Source organism: Diceros bicornis, chromosome 5, assembly GCF_020826845.1.
Source record: "Diceros bicornis minor isolate mBicDic1 chromosome 5, mDicBic1.mat.cur, whole genome shotgun sequence".
NCBI classification, from domain to species: Eukaryota; Metazoa; Chordata; class Mammalia; order Perissodactyla; family Rhinocerotidae; genus Diceros; species Diceros bicornis.
In genome coordinates this window covers 97,231,812-97,251,082 of record NC_080744.1, presented here as the reverse complement: position 1 = coordinate 97,251,082, position 19,271 = coordinate 97,231,812, and the positions used below count along the sequence as shown (strand labels likewise).

Below are 19,271 nucleotides of genomic sequence, written 5' to 3'. Positions count from 1 at the left end.
AGCTTTAAAGAGAAAGGAACTGGTATTCTGAGAAAATAAGAAAACTACCCAGTGTAGCATAGCTAGTGACTGGGAGAGGTAGTCTCGAAATTCAGGCAATCTGTCTTCAGATCTTTCTCTCTTTGCGATTGTCTAAACAGGCTCTCCAGGATGACTCTGAGTATGATGATAATCTGGTTTCCTGTAGAGATTTTTCCCCTCAGAGGGAGGTAACAGCCAAGCAGGTAAAATTAACATCTATTTTCCTTCTAGATTATACACCTGTCTCTAGCGAGTTACCCTATCTTGTTCACCTCTAGACGCAATATTAAAATCTAGTGTTTGAAAAGGAGGTAGAAAACGAAAATTTTCCACCCACACACATACCCAACCCAGACAAACATATACAGGCACGCGCACAGAGGAACAGGGCACCTTGAGGCCCTGTCTGGACCAGCTGGACCCCTCAGACATCTTTGTGACTCCTCTAAGTCAGGTCAGGAGTGACTGCTCACATGGGTCTTCCTGCTTGTTGCCATGGGCAGGGCAGGGGGTTTAGCAGAAATCACGTCTGCAATAATCAATAATTGCTGTCGAGGCCCTTACCTCAATGCCCTCAGCTTCTGTCCCATGGTCCATGGTCTGCAGCGAATGTTTGCCATGAGATCTTTCTGAAACTGTATATTCTGGAAGATTTGTTCTGGATCGTTGCTGTCCCCTGTTTCATCAGCATTAAAGCTATCATCCAAGTTGCTGAATGGATCAGGGCATTAAGGAGGAAATCTGATTAGTAGAATTGTTTCCAGCAAAGATATTCTTGCCCTGGGCAAGTTCAGCATCTCACTGCCCAAGGGTCATCTGTATGAAGTGTGTGTGTGTGTGTGTGTGTGTGTGTGTGTGTAGAAAGAGAGGGATCCGGGGAGGTAGAGAGAGAATTAGGCAGTGTGAGCAGCCCACTGGAACACGTTTGTTACATTCAGTGGGTCAGTGAAAGAGAATGGTTTCTCAGGATGAAAGCTATCAGAAGACACCGTAAAAGGAGACGAGTGTGCTTATACACAATTCCTAAATAGCAGCAATTTCTTGTTCAGGATCATTGAAATAATCAGCCAATTTTAGAGACCTCCTTGTCCCTCAACTCTGGAGGTAAAATAAATAGAAACCAAACTCTGTCACCCAGAGACCCCTCCCTACATTCCCACTTCGATTCATTTGAAGCCTGAGATAATGGATGCAGAATAGGCAGCAGTTTCTATGAACAAGAAATTAGGTAAATGAATTTTGTGGACAAATATTTCAGGGAAATAGTTACTCTCTAGGAGAACAATTTCTTTTAACATACAGCAACAATTTATTCCCAGTAACAATTAACATGCTAATCCTAATGTGCCTTTTCAGGAGGAGATAAGACGAGGTGGTTATGTCTATTTGATCAACGATGCACTTAAAAGTAAGAGAAAATAATTGCTTTGCTTTTCTCTAATTCAGATTGTTTTTGCTTACTGAATGAAGAATTTTCTCCAATTTCTCCAAATTAATGGAGGTTTTAATATACCTTTATAAATATTTAACAATTCAAATAGCACTCCCCCCACTTCTAACGAGCCTAAAGACTTTTCCAACAGACACCTTGTTTATTATGACAGATGTGTTATCTACTCTCTCTTGTCATTGCTGGTTGAGTAAAAAGAGAGAAAACAGATACAGCGTGCCTGTGGGATTGACCAGCAATGAAGCCAGGTTGGAGTACAGCTTTTGGATTCGGATCCCCTGGTCAACAATCAGGTGGAGTCCTCTGTGCACATTGCTGAGGTTGCCAACCCAGTTGTACAAGAACCTGGAGAAAGGAGTTTCCTGGTTCCTTCTGAAGGAGAACCAGGCAGGATGGGGACTGTGTCCTCTGGTCAGATGTAAGCAAGGCTCTAGTGACCCCGGCTTCCCTTCCTCACATACCTGCCTCCTCTGCCCAGCGAAAGGATGGGACTGGCTCACCTGAGCAGCAGGGACTCCTGGTAGAAGTAGTGCTGGCTGGCATTTCTCCGGATGCTTCTGCTGCGCTGGGACGCCTTTGAGGGTTTCATGGGAGCCGACCTGCTGCAACGATCAGTAGGGGAAGGCAGGGCCCTGGGAAGCCGGCAGGCAGGGGGCTTCTCCAATGGAGGTTCCTGAACAGGCGCTGCACGTTGCTCTGCCCTCCAGTTCTCAGGAACGGGACTGCGAGTCCGGAGCCAGTGCTCCAAGCAGGGGAGAAGCCGGGAGGCCCGTCATGCATATGCAATGGTAAGGTGGCTGCGGCAGCGTGGATTGGCTGGAGGCCTGACGGCTGAGGGGGAAGGCTCAGCCAGGTTGATCTAGGGATCAGCTGGTGCTACCCGAATGATCACATCTGTGACCCTTGTGCCCAGACAGGGCTCTGTGGTTTCCAAAGCTTTTACATCTATTACCACCATCTTCACAAAATACTTGAAGAGCATTTAAAGCATAGCTTATTTATTCCCATTTTTCCCTCTCAAGAAACAGGCTTAGCAGGGGTAAGAATCTTGCCTGTGTTCACACAGTAGTGTCCAGGAGAGGCACGGTCATAACATTGTATTTGTTTTTATTTTTTCTCAGCTTTTTTTTCTATTTTGAAAAACCTACAGAAATGTTGATTGAACGGTGGCACAAAATCGTATACTCCTAACCCAGATTTACAAACTGCTAACATTTTGCCACATTTGCTTTTTTCTATCTCTATCCTTTTTCTCCCGACACCACTTAAAAGTAGGTTTCAGAAGTAATGACGTGTCACCCCTAAATACTTCAGCGTAGTAATAATAATCAAATTAACATTTTTCTTATATTTTGCACTTACTAAGTGTGATTACGTTAACCAGCATGATGATCCTATGAGACTGGGGCCAAGAGAAATTAAGAGGCTTCCTAGAGCTTCATGGTAAGAAGTGAGAATTTGAGGGAGATTAGATCCTCACGCAGATGTTCTGAAAAGAAATCATGCAGTGTGAAAAGGGATGCCTAGCCCATCCTGGACTCTGGGTGAAGATCAGCAGCTCCGCCTTCCGTAGCCACAGGCGGAGGGGTACCCACTCTCCTTGTCACTGCAGGTTCCCATTTTCAGCCGTTCACAACTACCATTCACCAGGATTCTCCGTCAAAGAATTCATCCCCAAGTCCAGGACTTTCCCACAGTTTCGCAATATAAACCTCTATTTTCTAATTAACACAAGAAATGGTTTGTTTGCAGAAAGGTTAGTGGTACATTAACCAAACGGGGTGGTGCAGGACTGAAATAGAAGTGGCCCTGTCTGTGGAACAGGCCACCTGGTACACTAGAGACTCAGCAAACGGGCGAATAAACAATGGCACCAGACAATGGGGCAGAAAGGAAATCCATCTGCAACTCCAGGAGTGGGGCTTTGGAGAGGGACTTCATTCATTCATTCATTTCTTCATTACTCCATTAGCGAATAATTAGGTAGCTCCTACTATCGGCCGCACACTGGACTGGCAAAGGGGAACCAGAGCCCTTGGCGGGTTCTGAGGTTCAGGGGCTGTCAGACAGTTGTTCAGACCTAGAGCTCAGGGCAGGGAACAGAGCAGAGGCCCAGATGCCAGGGCTAGCCTTCGCACCCAGATGCCAGGGCTAGCCTTCGCACAGAGATGGACCTGGAGGCCTGTGAGATCAGGTCACCTGTCCACTAATTTGCCTGAGGCCATTTGACCAGATAAAATTTGTGTTTATCAAATGGACAAAATGGCATATATAATAGGATTTTTTCTAGCAGCCTGAGGGTTTTTTTTTTGGCATTCTCTTAGAGATCTTTACTTGTACGGACTATTTCTGAGCATTTCAAAGACTTTCACCCTACTTTTTTCAAAGACCCATCTGCATTGTTTTGAAATATTTATTCAAAATTTGAAATATTGTGTATAAATTTTATGCAATTAACTATTTTCAGCATTTTTGTCTCTTCTTTTCATGTATATATTTGTGTTTTGGGGGAATATAGAGAGGTAATAGCAAATTTTGAGGTCCTACAGGGATTTATTATAATAAATTAGTGCAAACCTAATTATTTTCTTTTCGTTTTTATCCAGATAATTCTGTTTGACAGTTTGGGTGAGATAAAATGGATTAATCTGAACATATTTAATGATTTTTAATATCCAAATTGTAAATTAACTGGGATAATTAAATAGAAACAACTACTACTTTTGATATGAATCAATTATACCCATATTTTACCTAATTTTAAAGAAATGTAGATTTCTAAATATTTTTTATGAAAGTAATGTGTAGACATTAAATAAAAAATGGAAACAATAGGAAAATTAGACATAGGAAAAATCACCTAGAACAATATTGCTTAATGATATTAACTGTTAACATTTTCAGCTTTTTATCAAATGTATATTTTTCTTTGTATTTATATATTTTGCAATTTTACTATATATATGCATTTCTCTTAACCTTTCCATCAATTTCATATCTAAAGCAATGTCCATTTTTTTTTCAAATTTTTGTGAAAATATTTTACCAATAGGCCATTGAATGGAATATTCCATCTAGAACATGAAGTATTCAATTTTGCCCCATTTCTCAAACATCCATTTTGTCCTCCCACATACATTTTTTGCCATTGATGTTTTTTCTGCTTTTAGCATCGTTTCTTTAGAATTAATTTTCCAGAAGTGAAATTACTTGATCAAAACGAATGTGATTTAAAAAAATTCAGTATGTTGTCAAATAGAAGTCGCTCTCTTTTCGGTTATATTGATTTAATGCATTTTTATTATCATTGGCAAAATGAGTTCTTAATGTGATCCAATTTATCTATGGTCTCTTTATGGTTTTCTTGGTCTAATTTTTAAAAATTTCCTCCCAAGTCCACCTGGCACTCATTTTGGTGATGAGTTCAAGGTGAGGCCTTAATCGCTGCTCCTTGTTCCCAGCAGGAGAGCCTCAGACTCACCTCCCGAATTCCTCCCTGATTGTCCGCTCCTCTGGACTCCAGAGGGCCGGGCAGAAAGGGAGCTGCAGCAGGGATGTCGTTTTCTGAATGCAAGGGGATAAATTACTCGCAGGTGTTTTACTTCCTCTGACAATTTGATTAGAGGCTTTCGATGTGCTAGATGATTTTAAGTTAAGCCAGCATATGTATAGATAAATAGATCATAGATAGATAGATAAAATGACTAAAAATCCCTGAAATGCTTACAATTGAAACGTTAAAAAAAAAATCAAGCTCTAATGTCAAAATGAGCTAGAACTCGTATTTCCTAGACCAGCTGCTTACAGGATCTGTGTGGCGGGAGAAGGAAGGTAATGAAGGGGAAGGGAGAGAAGTAGCAAGTGAAGACCTTTTTGTATAAAACACAAACCTTGGGGTGGCCCGTTGGCACAGCAGTTGTTTGAGCCTTCTGCTTCAGCAGCCCGGGGTTCAGGGTTCCCAACTATTTGGATCCTGGATGTGGACCTACTCATCGCTCATCAAGCCATGCTGGGGCAGCGTCCCACATAGAGGAACTAGAAGGACCGACAACTAGGATAGACAACTATATACTGGGGCTTTGGGGAGGAAAAAAAAGAAGAAAAGAGCAAGATTGGCAACAGATGTTAGTTCTGGGCCAATCTTCCTCAAAAAACCAAAACAAAAACGCAGATCTCTTTCAGTTAAAAAAAGAAAAGAATAAAACTTAGTTATAAATCCCAGGAAGTTTTAACAGAAATCATCAGATGGCTTAGCTTACAGGAACAAAAACATTTGTTTCCTACATCATCAATTAAAGAAAATTTTCCCCCAGCTAAGTGAATTCTATTCTGAGACATTATTATCCCCAAGCACGTCTGAAAGTGTTATGTATGAGTCCCATTGGCAAGGCCAAGCTCCCTTTTCTAAGTTATCAAGTTTTTAGCTCTGGATTTTATAAGAGAGACTTTTCCATTTCTGAGATTTATTTACATGCCTGTTATATTGTTTTAGTGGCTCCAAAGGCTTTCGTTTGAAGTTTAGAAATACGTTTCTGGACTGGAAAATGTTATTTAGAAAAGATGCCCAAGAATAGATTGTTTCCAATTATCTGAATAACAACTGAATTTGTTGAGACATGAGAACAAATGTTTTTTTCATTGTTGTTGAATTCTTCGTGAAATCATCAGCTGCTAATAAGCCTGAAACTGAGCAGATGCTCTGAGAGGTCCACCAGGGGTCACGTAATGCTCTGTGATTCATTTAGACAGTCTGAGAGATTCACAGGCGGGCTGGCGGGTGGGGTTGTCCCTTGCAATAGTTGCCTCTTGCAATAAGTGAAGACAGATTGTCACCCCGACGAATCCTTTCGGAAGAGGAACTGATCATTAGATGGGTTGCAATTGGGATACAAACTCTAGAGCTGCCCTGTCTTGCTCTGTTGTGCTTTCTCTGGGAAAGAAATTCTTTTCCATAGATGACTATGTCTAAACACATAAACTGTCCTAGGAAAAGGAAAAACATCGAACTTTCTCAAAAAATGGGGTAAAGGAAAGCAGTTGCATTCCTTGTCAAGCAACCATGTAGTAGTTGGCTGAGATTTTTCTTTAGTGATTTCTAGCTTGTATTTTCCCTAATGTCTGGGGGCTTTTAGAAAGCACAGCCATGTTGTCTCTGAGGAGGGCTGGCCTCTCTCAGCTTTTCCTGCACGTACACTCTTACGGAAATGCTCTGTCGCATCAGCAGACGGCCACCCACAGCGGATCACGGTGCAGCTGAGTGAACAGGGAAGAGTGGATTCCCATCAAATTGTCTTTATGATATATTGACCACCTAACTGGGAACTTTACCATGTTCTTGCTTCAGACTAGCTGTGATATTTTAAAATTTTCTCATTTAAGAAAATTATCTTCATCTTTTCCTTCAATTTTTACTGATGTCTTTCATCATGTATTTTTGACATATTTCTTTTCTTGTTTTATAAAGACCTTTTAAAATCCTTTTCCTTAAAGGGCAAAGCAATTCTTTCCCTAACATTTACTTTAATTTCCTGAAGCCAGACTTTTAAAAAATTAAATATCCTCCCCTGCTTTTTTTCTTTCAGAATTCTATCTCCTTCTTTTAGGTTAAAGCATGTTTTCATAGGTCCAATTCCCAACGCTCCCATCTATTTGTTGATTTTCAAATGAGCAGGGAGTTCTGGGCCCGTGTACGCCCAGGAATAGCATTCATGTATGAATTCTATTCTCATCTTAAATATTAGACATGCGAATATCATGAGAATCTTCCCTACAAATCTGGGATTTTTGTATTATTTGTAAATTTACATTACTTGTGTGGAAATTTATAGGCTGAGGAAGGGGCAGCTGGAATTGGAGCAACAGCAGGCAAAAGGAAAATGTCTCACTGCGTTTTCCTCTGTTTGCAACATTCTGCATCACTGTTCCCAACCTCGCTTTCACTCTAGCGGCTTCCTCAGTGCGGCTGGGGCTGACTGGCATTCTTTTTCTTGATACCTCTTGCAGCCTTTGGGGATGAGGTGTGGGGGAGCCGGTCGCAGCGTGAAGGAGTGGGTTGAATACTTCTCTGCTGAGGTTGAACCTTGTAGCATCAGCAAGAAGCCCATCCAGCAGCAGCCTTCTGGTATTTGGTGGTCAGACATGGCCTTCAATCGGCTGGGCAGACACATAGGAATGTTATGGATCTGTAGTGAGGAGAGATTCTGAGTAAAGGGTCTTTGTGTCCTTGACGGGGAGCTTTGTACTGTGTTAACATAGCTACACACAGTACCCCCTTTTCTGTGTGGGTCTGGGTCGTGGTTGGCCACAAAAGAGATAGGTGTAAGATTTGGCAAGTGGAAGAGAAAGAGCTGCCATTATCCGTGCTCTGGAGGTGAGTGAAGGGCACCGCGTGCTGTGGAGTTCATGCCTGTGGTTTCTGATCTGCTAGCCTGTCCTGTTGGCATTGGGCTGTATCCCGACCCTCAGCTCCTTCAGCTCACACTAGAGCTCCTCCTTCAGCTCCTCTGAGCCCTGGACCAGGCATGTGTGCGGCTCTGTGGTGAAAGGCACCGACTGCTCCGGCAGGTCATCTGCATCTTTGAGGTTGATGCTGATGAGAGACACACGTGGTTCTAGCTTGTCTGTGTGGGTTCCAGCCATTCTGGGAGGAGAAGGAGGAAATCCCTTCTGTCTTCACTCTTCTCCATTTCACACTCAGCTCTCTTTCCTCGCTCCCAGTCCAGGTGTTCCAGAGCAACTCCAGCCCAAGATCTCATGCAAAGCAGCACTTCTGCAGAGACTTCCCCACCAGCTCCCGTGACTGTGGAGATTCTAGTCCCTATTATCAGTCCTATATATTGATTCTGCTACTCTGATTGAACCCCGACTCAGAAAGCTCTCATGACATCTCTTGCCTTTGGATTTTCCCTTCTTAAATAGGAGACTGCTGTACTGCTCTACCAGGATCGTTGCACTTTCTTCCCGAACCCCTCCATCCCTCTCCCCTTTCTCAGAAAGAGCAGATAGTCAAGTGGGAATTGTGATTAGATCCTTGATCCCCTGTGGGTTGGTAGTTTGATCTGTCTACATTGTATCTTTAAAAAGCTCACTGAAATGTGTGTTACAATTGCTTTCTCTCCTTTTCTCCAGTGTTGTTTCAAGTTTTCCCTTATTTTTATAATCCTTGACCTTAGCCTTTCATTCAAGGCCATTAAGGGGCTTGGATGACCCTTATCATATTTCTTGGGATTCTGCTAATCCTAGTTTTCATTTTGCCATGTGAATTTCCGCTTCCGTTTTCTTAGCTCTTCCAGCTTCCTCAACAACTCGCTCTTTTCTCACTATCTCAATTTGCATCTCTTGTTTCACAGAGAACCATTTGATTTTACTTCACCGAGAGAAGCCAATATGGTCTAAAGTTTACGTTTTGCTTTCTCTAGCAAATCTTTTTCTGAAATATCTATGTTCTCTACCTCTTGCATGCTATACACTCATTTCCTCTTTTATGTTGCAGAATTTTTCGTTAGGTCCTGTGTTACTTCTTTTTCTACTTATTCTCCTTGAACAAGCAGTGGTCCAGTTCAGTCTAGTATCGCTCCCCCACAATGTGGAGGGATGTTCTTCGGTTTTCCTCGCTGTTCCAGGAATGCTGCTGGAGCCCATCTTGCAGCTCTTTACTGGTGGACACTGCTGTATGATGACTTTGCGGGATGAGAGCGTGAGAGGGAGGTGAGGCTGGGAGCATCCTAGAAAGCAGACTTTGGTGTCTGTTCTGTTTACTCCTCCCTCCCTGCACCAGACGGCAGTCCTCTGGCTCTGTTCTTTTGTTCAGCACAGCCTCTTCCTCAGAGCCTTGATGTGGCTTCGTCTCCCTCCCTTCCTGTTCTATCAGGAACTTTTCCACGATGGGGAGGAGATCTCACTACACTGGAGAGAATCAGAATTTGTGAAACACACCCGTGCTGGAGACTTGCTGTTTGGAATGGCCAATCTTGTTTTGATCACCCTATAATCCAATTCTGAATATTCATAATATTTGTCATTTTCATCATTTCTAAGTGTACAGCTCAGTGTCATTAAGTACATTCACACTGTTGTGCAGCCGTCACTGCCATCCATCTCCAGAATTTTTTTCGTCTTCCCAAACTGACACTCTGTCCCCACTAAACACTAACTCCCTGTTCCTCTTTCCTCCAGCCCCTTGGAACCACCATTCTACTTTCTGTCTCTATGAATTTGGCTACTCTAGGTACATCATATAAGCATAATCATACAATATTTGTCTTTTTGTGACTGGCTTATTTCATTTAGCATAGTGTCCTCAAGATTCATTCATGTTGCAGCATGTGACAGGATTTCCTTCCTTTTTAAGGCTGAATAATATTCCATTGTATGTTTATCCACATTTTCTTTATCATTCTGAATGTTTTTAAGCTATAACAGAGAAAGAGGCAGAAAAAGAAATGCCCCCTATCTCTTCCACTGCCCGTCTTCAGGTCTAGCCCCTATCCTTTTGTAATAGTGGTGTTCATGGGGCTCTAGTAACTTCCTGTTAAATGTGCCTCAAATTTCCTATGAACAAGAGTTCTGAATTGGTCATCAGAGCTTTCTTTAGTCTTTTTCCGTTTTACCATGTCTTATGGAAACTTCTTGAAGCATTTAGTAAATTGATGGCTCTTTTTCCGAGTTCCTAGTGGTGCTACAGATTTCCCGCTAATTTTGAAAAAGGAAACATATAATATTCTTTATTTTTGCTGAGTGGAATTCCCATGTTCATACCACTTTCTTTCCCCTTCCCTCCTTACTCTTGTGAGGGCTTCTGTGTTCATTCTTTTGTTGGTTTATTTAGCAAATATTTACTAAGCCCCTGTGCTGTGTCGAGTCACGACATTAGCTCTAATGTCACAATATCGTCACAAGACAAGGACTATGAGTGTCGGGGAAACTCTAGGAAGGTAGGGAACTGTTCAGACTTACACGTGGATCTGACCTGGAGATTCTGCTCTTCACGTGAGTTTTAAGTGCACCACACAATAACAAACATTACTATGCTAACGTCTAAACTCAGAATATATTCATGTCCTAATCCCTGGAACCTGTGACTGTTACATAGCAAAAACAAGAAAGAAAGAAAAAGGAGAGGGAGTCTTTGCAGATGTTAAGTTAAAGATCTTGACATGGGAAGATTACCCTGGATTATCTGGGTGGGCCCTAAATGCAATCACATGGAAGCTTATAAGAGCCAGATAGTGGGAGATTTTATTTCGCATTGAGGAGGAGATGGTGTGGTGATGGAGCAGAGAGAGATTTGAAGATGCTGGCCTTGGAGATTGGAGTGATGCAGCCACAAGCCAAGGAACGCTAGCACCACCAGAAGCTGGAAGAGGCAAGGGACAGATTCTCCCCTACAGATTCTGGGGGGAGTGGTCCTGCTGACACCTTCATTTTGGCCCAGTGATACTGGTTTCTGACTTGTGGCCCCCAGAACTGTGAGAAAACAAATTTCTGTTGTTTTAAACCACAAAGTTCACAATAATTTGTTACAACAGACATAGGAAACGAATATAGTCACTTTATCTCTAAAATGAAATTAATAATAGTGTCTACTCCAAAGTGTTTTGTGAGGATAAAATGAGTACCTGCAAAAAGCTCAGAATACTGCTCGGCATAGGAAGTGCTCACAAACATTAGATACAATTGTGGTAGATTTATATGGCCCAGTTTAAAATGTTGGGCCATATAATTTTTCAAGATTAAAATGGCAAATTAATGAAATGTAACCTTTTATGCAAATACCTCAGCCACCAAAGCATGTCCAGAACCTGCCTGCTTCATCCTCCCGGTTACTACCACCAATCCAGGCCACCATCACGTTGTGCCTAGATTATTGCAATCGCCTCCTAATTGTCGATCGTCCTATTTCTCTTGACTTCCTCCAAAGTCTATTTCCCTCCCGACTGCATTCTATTCTCCTAGAGCTGCCAGAGAGTTCTTTATAAAAATGTCAGTCAAATCAGGCTCTTTTCTCTTCTAGAAACCTCCAATGGCTTCTCCTCTCAGAGTAAAAGCCAAATCCTTACCAGGACCTGCAAGACCCAATAGGGGCTGACCCTTTGAGGCCTCTCTGAACTCATCTCCTACAATTTGACTCTGTTGCTTGCTCTGCTCTGGCCACACTGATGACCTTGCTGGGCCCAAATACACCAGTCCTGTGGCCACAGGGCCTTTGCACGTCTTTCACCCTGGTTGGAATGCTCTTTCCCCACATGTTCATGTTCATATTCACTTACCCACTACCTTTCTTCCCTCAAGTCTCTTTTCAAATGTTACTGTATCAGAGAGTCTCTCCTTGGCCACCCTGTCTATAAGAGCAAACCACAGCCCTCATTTTCTGCTTCTCATGCTCTATTTTTCTCTATAGCACCTGTCGCTAGCTGACGCTAACTACATACATATTTGCACCTGCTGGCCCATCTGTTACAGCACTGAACTTACACAGCTGTAAAGAAGACAAAACAAGAAATGGTTTACATAGTACATCTTTCTCTAAGAGGACAGAATTTACCCTAACTTGCGTGAATAAGTACAAAATGAGTCTATCATACATTCAGTGTCTCCTAAGAATCTAATTCATCCACCAAAATAATCTGCTTGGTGTGGCACCATGACTTTGGGGTCAAATAGTCTGGGCATTGAATGCCAGCTCCACTGCTTGCTTGCTGCTTTACCTCAAAGAGACCCCTGACTGTCCCCGAGCCTGGATGTCCTTACCTGCAGAGCGGAAGTCACCTCGCGAGGTTGTTCTAAGAATTAGTGACATTGTGCATGAGGGGCCCGGCACAGCGTCTGGAGCATCACGGGAGCCTAAAAACTGGCAACTATGTTTTATCGTTGTGTCTGTAACAGTATCGTTATTTAAACCTCACCAGGAAAGTGTGGCTAGAATGGTTTGAGCTCAGTAATTTTGTATGAACTATTGTTATGGCCATTATTATCACCATCATTAACATTATTTTATCTTCAGCTTGATAGCTTGATTAGAACGATTTTGAAACTGTTTCTTGATAACTGACCTGATTCATGTAGAGAATTTGCAAAGAAAGTATATTACAAATCTGTTTATTAACTACATGACAGACACACTGTGTGTGTTCTTGAATCCAGCTACAAATACAAATACAACTCTGAGAGTGTCTTCCCTCTTCTCAAAAGCATATGAATCTAATAAATAAGCCTGAACAGGAGTCAATTAGCAATGCAGAATTTAACTCTGGGTGTCTGCATTTACTGAGGGCTGCGGTGGGTGGGGGAAGCAGCCTGCCAAGGCCCGGAGACTCAGGGATTAATTCCCAGAGCTCACGGGGAAGGAGGCTGCTCGCTGAGTGGAGACTGCGCTGTGTAATTGAGCATGTGCTCCCGGCCCAACTGCAGGAAGGATGAGATTTGTTAAGTGGTATATTCCATGAGGTTAAGAAAGGAAGACAAACTATCTCTAATTATAATAGTCTTATTAAATTTTTACCCTTCTAATTTGGAAACTGTGATAATGCAGACTTGGCATATGTGATAGAGAATAAAAATGTATGACTAAATGCTGTCACTTGGAAACTTTATGTTATGGTGCACCACTAGATGACACAGGCCTATCATTGATTTAAATTTATTGTATTTCAATTCTATCCACCTGTTTTTAACCCCCATGAGCCATCTGCTTGAGTGTCGCCATGGTTCACTTCCAATGTAAAGCGCGGGGTAAAGGAATAATACTCAAGAGCCAGGAAACCACTAGGGTGGCTGCAAGATGGAGAGAAAAGGTTCATGAGGACACAGGGAGGAGGCAGCAGGGATGGACTGCAGAAGGGGTGTCAGTCTGTGCCGCACACGTCAGTCCCAGGAAGACGAACAAAATCCAGAGCAGAGAGCTGAGCTAGTGTAAGTGAATGGCACCACGGAGAGGATGATTTGAGAGCAACACTTGGAAAGAATGGCCAAGACATTTCTGGATGGCCACAGTTCAAAACAGTGGAGCTCGCTGGGACCCTGCAAACATCGCCTGCCTGATGACCTCACCCAAGAGTGGTTTAGCTCGGCTGAGAAAGAGGGCCATCTGTTTCTCCTTGTTGGTTTAGCCATATGATACACAATCCTGTAAACAAATTAATTTCCCCTGGGACTTTTGAAAGCATCCTAACTGCATTATCATTTTTCTGTATAAAGGAAGCTTAGCAAGAAAACAATTATGGAATAGACTTCAAATGATCTCCAAATGGCCATAAAATAGAGACACAGTAAACAGAGACGCAAGAGGAAAAAAATTAACAAAGTTTTGCTTGCTAAAATCCAGAATTTGTTTATTCTGAAGACTATGTTGACCCTTTCCTGATCTTTCTCTCTCAGTCAGCTTACAGCAGAAATCCTTTGGCACTCTCATTCAAAAAGTTTCCTTCCATTCCTCTCCTACTGTCCTTTCTGTTCTGTCCCCTCCAGTCCAACCTAACATCAAGGCAAAAGTAGAATCCCCAGACTTGGCCCCTCCAGGATGAGCTGACACAGCAGGACAGGGGGACCAGCAAGGGCGGCAGGACAGTGAGGAACAATCAGCACACTCGTTTGTGTGTCATTTCATCCAGCACGGGCTGACTGTCTGATTTGTGCCTGGTCCTGTGCACGGCCTTAGGGATGAAATGAAAAAAACACACGACTCTCTCCTTAAAGCAACTCGATGATCAGCGGGATGACTGACAAACAAAGCAAGAATTACAATGCAGTGAGGTAACCGCTGTGCTACAGGAACGCTTGTAGCTATGAAGGGTAGAAGAGAGGGAAGGAATAGTGCTTAGTTTGGGTCTGGAAAGATAAATTACTATTCTGAATGTACAGTGGAGGGCTGTGAGAGGCATGAGTAAGCCATTCAAGACAAAGCTACAATGGCCTTTGGGGACAGGTAGGAGCTGCCACTGTCCTTCAATCACACAGGCTCTGGACCACAGTCTTGACAGTCTGTTCACTTATCTTCCAGCCTCACCTGCAGGGCACAAGGGAGGGAGTTGCCAAATGTATGGCAGAGGTCATGAGGATATGGACATTTAGAAGGCACTGAGAAGACAGACCCAAGGAACCTGAATGCAAGGCTGAGCTTATAGCAATCCAGGGAACCTAGGCCCTGAGAAGATTATGACCCCAAGGGCTCCTAACACCTAGAAGATATTGCTGGATTGAAGCCAAATGAAGGTTTGTATCAAGACTTAAGGGGGGCTCCACTCATCCATTAATTAAGTACATTCTCATTCATTCAATAATTCATCAGTTGATCAATATTTACTGACATCCACAATGTACCAGCCCCATGGCTAGTCTCTGGGGACACAAGGATAAATCAGACACCATCCCAGGCATCTTGTATTGGGGTCTTCTGAGAACCCTGTAGCTATTCTGTGTCATGGTCTGGTCAACTACAAGTCATGAGACTGTCTTGTCTGTCACATTTCTTCTGAGAAAACTTCAGTGACGCCCACATCCTCATTGCAAGAAGCCTGTACTATTTTTCAGTCTGCCCTTCAAGGACTTCTGACATCTATCCCCCTGCTTTCCCTCCCCTACACAGAGGCTCCAAACTTTTCTCCTCCGTCTATGCAGCTGGACCTGCACTCCAAACCAGCTGCCCTCTCTAACGCTGCCCTGCCACCTGGTCTGATCCTTCCACATCAGAACATTCTTTTCTTTTCTGTGTGCCTATCTAGGTCCACTATGCTCCCCTGAAGTCACCTACAGCCACTGGATGGCCCCATCATTGTCCTTCTCTGAGCTTATCAATCTTGGCAGGTTCAAAATGGGGTTCAATTAAGATATCAGTTCTTACCAAGTTAATCTATTGAGTCAACAAAATCTCATCCAAAATCCCAGCAAGCTATTTTGCATATATCAATAAACTCATTCTAAATCTAGAATAACCAACACAATACTAAAGAATGAAATTGGTGGATTCACGTTACCCAGTTTCAAGACTTACTACAAGGCTGTAGTAATCAAGAGAGTGTGGTATTAGTGAAAGAACAGACATATAGATCAATGGGACAGAATAGAGAGTCCAGAAATAGACCCACACAAATACAGTCCACTGATTTTTGACAAAGGAGCAAAGACAGTTCACTGGAGAACCGATAGTCTTTTTTTTTTTTTTTTTATAATTTTATTTGTTTATTTATTTCCCCCCCAAAGCCCCAGTAGGTAGTTGTATGTCATAGCTCCACATCCTTCTAGTTGCTGTATGTGGGACGTGGCCTCAGAATGGCAGGAGAAGCGGTGTGTCGATGCGCGCCCAGGATCCGAACCCAGGCCGCCAGCAGTGGAGCGCGCGCACTTAACCGCTAAGCCACAGGGCTGGCCCGAGAACTGATAGTCTTTTCAATGCATAGTGCTGAAACAACTGGATGTCCATATGTAAAAAAATAAACCTAGAAACAGACCTTACACCTTTCACAAAAATTGATTCAAGAAGGATTATAGACCTAAATATAAATACAATGCTATAAAACTTCAGAAGAAAACAAAGGAGAAAATGTATGTGACCTTGGATTTGGTGATGAGTTTTTAGATACATCACCAAAAGCATGATCCGTGAATAAAAACACTTGATAAGTTGGGCTTTATTAAAATTGAACACCTCTGCCCTGCAAAAGATACTGTTAAGAAAATGAAACGACAAGCCACAGTTTGGGAGAAGATATTTGTAAAACACATATAATAAAGGAACTATGTCCAAAATATACAAAAAACTGTTAAAAATCAATAATAAGAATACAAACAACCCAATTAAAAAAATAGGTAAAAGATCTGAACAGACACCTCATTAAAGAAGATACATAAATGGTATATAAGAATAAATAAGCATATGAAAAGATGCTCAACATCGTTCATCATTAGGAAAATGCAAACTAAAACAACAATGAGTTGCCATTACATACCTTTTCAAATAGCTAAAATCCAAAAAAACCGACAATGCCAATTACTGGTGAGGATGTGCAGCAACGAGAATTCTCATTTGTTGCTTGTGGGAATGCAAAGTGTTAGAACCACTTTGGAAGACAGTTTAGCAGTTTCTTACAAAGCTAAAGATAGTCTTACCATAAGATGCAGCAACTGGACTCCTAGCGTTTACTCAACTGATTTGAAAACTTATATCCACACAAAAACCAGCAAGAGAATGTTTTAGCACCTTTGTTCATAATGTCCCCAAACTGGAAGCAACCAAGTGTCATTCAATAGGTAATGTATAAGCAAACTGTGGTACAGCCAGACAATGGACTACCATGTGGCAGTGAAAAGGGTGAGCTCCCAGGCCATATGCAAAGACACACAGGAAGCTTAAATGTATGTCACTAAGTGAAGGAAGCCAGTCTTAAAAGGCTACATACTGTATGATTCCATTTATGTGACATTCTGGAAAAGGAAAGAATATAGAGATGGTAAACAGATCAGGGGTTGCCAGGGGTTTGGTGGTGCAGTAGGGAAGGGAGGGTTTAATAGGTGAAGCCCCTGGGATTTTGCGAGGGGCAGTGAAACTATTCTGTATGATACTGTAATGGTGGATATGTGACAATATGCATTTGTCAAAGCCCATAGAAATTTTCAGCACAAAGAGTAAACCTTAATATATTCAAATAAAAGAAATCATTTGAGTAGTCAGGACGTCCCGGGATGTTTTATGGGTAATGGATTAGAGTTAGAGACATCAATATGAGTTCATGCTTAACTTAATATGGATACACACACATATACATGCACACATCTGTATAGTATTTATAGATACTTAGGTACATATATGCACGTTAATTCACACACATATATTTCCTTGCTCTATCATCTGGAAGGGCCAAGAAGCAACAATACCCCAGTATCAGTGATACTCAGATCTTAGTTTCTAATACCAAGAAAAAAAACATTCCCCAGTTAAAAAAAATAGAAATCCTCAGAGAAATGGATGATTCTATGACTAGGGCAAGAAATATATAAGATAAGCCTACAACGTCTTGTAGTGCCAGAAAGCAAAGGAATTGCTCAAAGAAGTCCACGTTGATGGGGTCTGTCAAAGGGACACTGGGGCCAAATGAACGAGCTCCCGATGGCCAGAGGTGGAGCATTTGAGTGACAAAACAACGGAGTGTTAGATTAAAACCCAGAGTATAAAATAAATGTCTATAGGTCCATAGTGATGTAAATAAATGGCTGAATGGATAAATAATTGGGGGAGAATGGACAAATCTCTGGTGCAGAAGGATTCTAAATATTTTATGCAGTTACTTGGTCCTCAAAGAGTTTCCCCATTCTTTTAAGTGTGAACTGCACAGTTACTTCCTTCCAAAGAGTAAGGAATAACAAAAGGGAGCGAGGAGAGTAACTTTACAGTGGAGAAACTGACAGACTCCGCTCAGCCAGTGACCAAGGTTAATGTCAACAGTGATGCATCATGTTGGAAGAATGCACCCTTGACACGATGTGATGAGAATGACACTTCACTTCTGTAGTCTTTTGCCCAAAACTCATAATCCCAGTCTAATCATGAGAAAACCACTAGAGAAAAACCACGTGAAGGACATTTTACAATACACTTGACCAGTACTCCTTAAAACTGTCAAGGTCACCAAAAACAAGGAAAGTCTGAGAAACCGCCACAGCCGAGAGGAGTCTATAAGGAAATGACAACTAAATGTAATGTGGGATCCTGGATGGGATCCTTGAACACAAAAAGGACATGAGGTGAAAACTAAGGAAATATGAATAAAGTATGGATTTTAATTAATAATAATGTATCAGCATGGGTTTCTTAATTGTGAAAAATATGCCATACTAATGTAAGATATTAATAGTAGGGCAAACTGGATGTGGGGTATATGGGAACTCTGTATTATCTTCACAATTTAAAAGCTCTAAGCTGCCTTTTCAAATATCATCTCCTCCTTTTATGATACTTCTTTCCTGCACACTATATGTTTATTTTAATGTCATGGAATAATGAATAATGACAAAAGTTAGCATTTAATGAGTACCTCCTGTGTGCTATTTACATCTATTAACTATAATAGTATACCTCTACTATAACCCTGATAATAATGACAGTTATGAGGCAATAAAGAAGGGACAACCAGAGCTTACCTATATTTGGTTTTCCTGTCCTTCATAGACACATGGGAAGACTATACTTCCCAGCACCTTTGCAATTAGGCCAGGCCCTGTGCCTGTTTCTAATGACATGTGAACCAAAGTGAAATGTGTCATGTACAGGCTGAGATATTCAAGAGTTGGCATAATCCATCCATATGTCTTATCCACTTTGACAGTGACCATGGAAGTCATGGCTTGAGATGGCAGAGGCACAAGATGGAAGTAAGATAGATATCTGAGTCACTGCATGGAGGAGAGTTTCTTTGGAGCATCAGTGGAACCACATCAGTCTCTGATATGAGCTAGATACTAATCTTGATTATGTTGAACATAACCTCTTTAATGCTGCCTGATACAATGTATAATATAGACCACATAATGACAAGGTACTTATGTAGTCTTTGTTGATGTGATTGATGGTCTATCTCAGTTTTGTAATAAAAAGCTCCTGAGGAGTATTGACTCAAGGAATGACAATCACTAAGAGAATTATAGCCTTGTTTCATACATTTTTGTAAGTCCTTGAAGCAGACCTTTCTGGTTCTTTTTAATCTCAATGGCCAGCCTAAACCTTTCCGTGTCATTCTCACATATCCTGACCTCTGTTCTTTCCTGCTGCTTAATGATCTTCCTATAAATTGTGTAGGAAATGAAGCAAATG

At 41.8% G+C, this 19,271-nt stretch overlaps 1 protein-coding gene across 1 annotated transcript in view; it reads right to left on the bottom strand.

Moving 5' to 3' along the window:
- Positions 1–2,163, bottom strand: part of TMC3 (transmembrane channel like 3) — a 42,299-nt gene extending 40,136 nt beyond the window's left edge. The window contains exons 1-2 of the mRNA XM_058542573.1: positions 1,972–2,163; positions 586–732 (exon numbers count right to left, since the gene is read on the bottom strand). Coding sequence (XP_058398556.1) covers positions 586–732; positions 1,972–2,060 — 236 coding nt within the window. The 5' untranslated portion in view covers positions 2,061–2,163. The remainder of the gene's footprint in view (positions 1–585; positions 733–1,971) is intronic.
- Between the last annotated feature and the right edge of the window lie 17,108 nt (positions 2,164–19,271).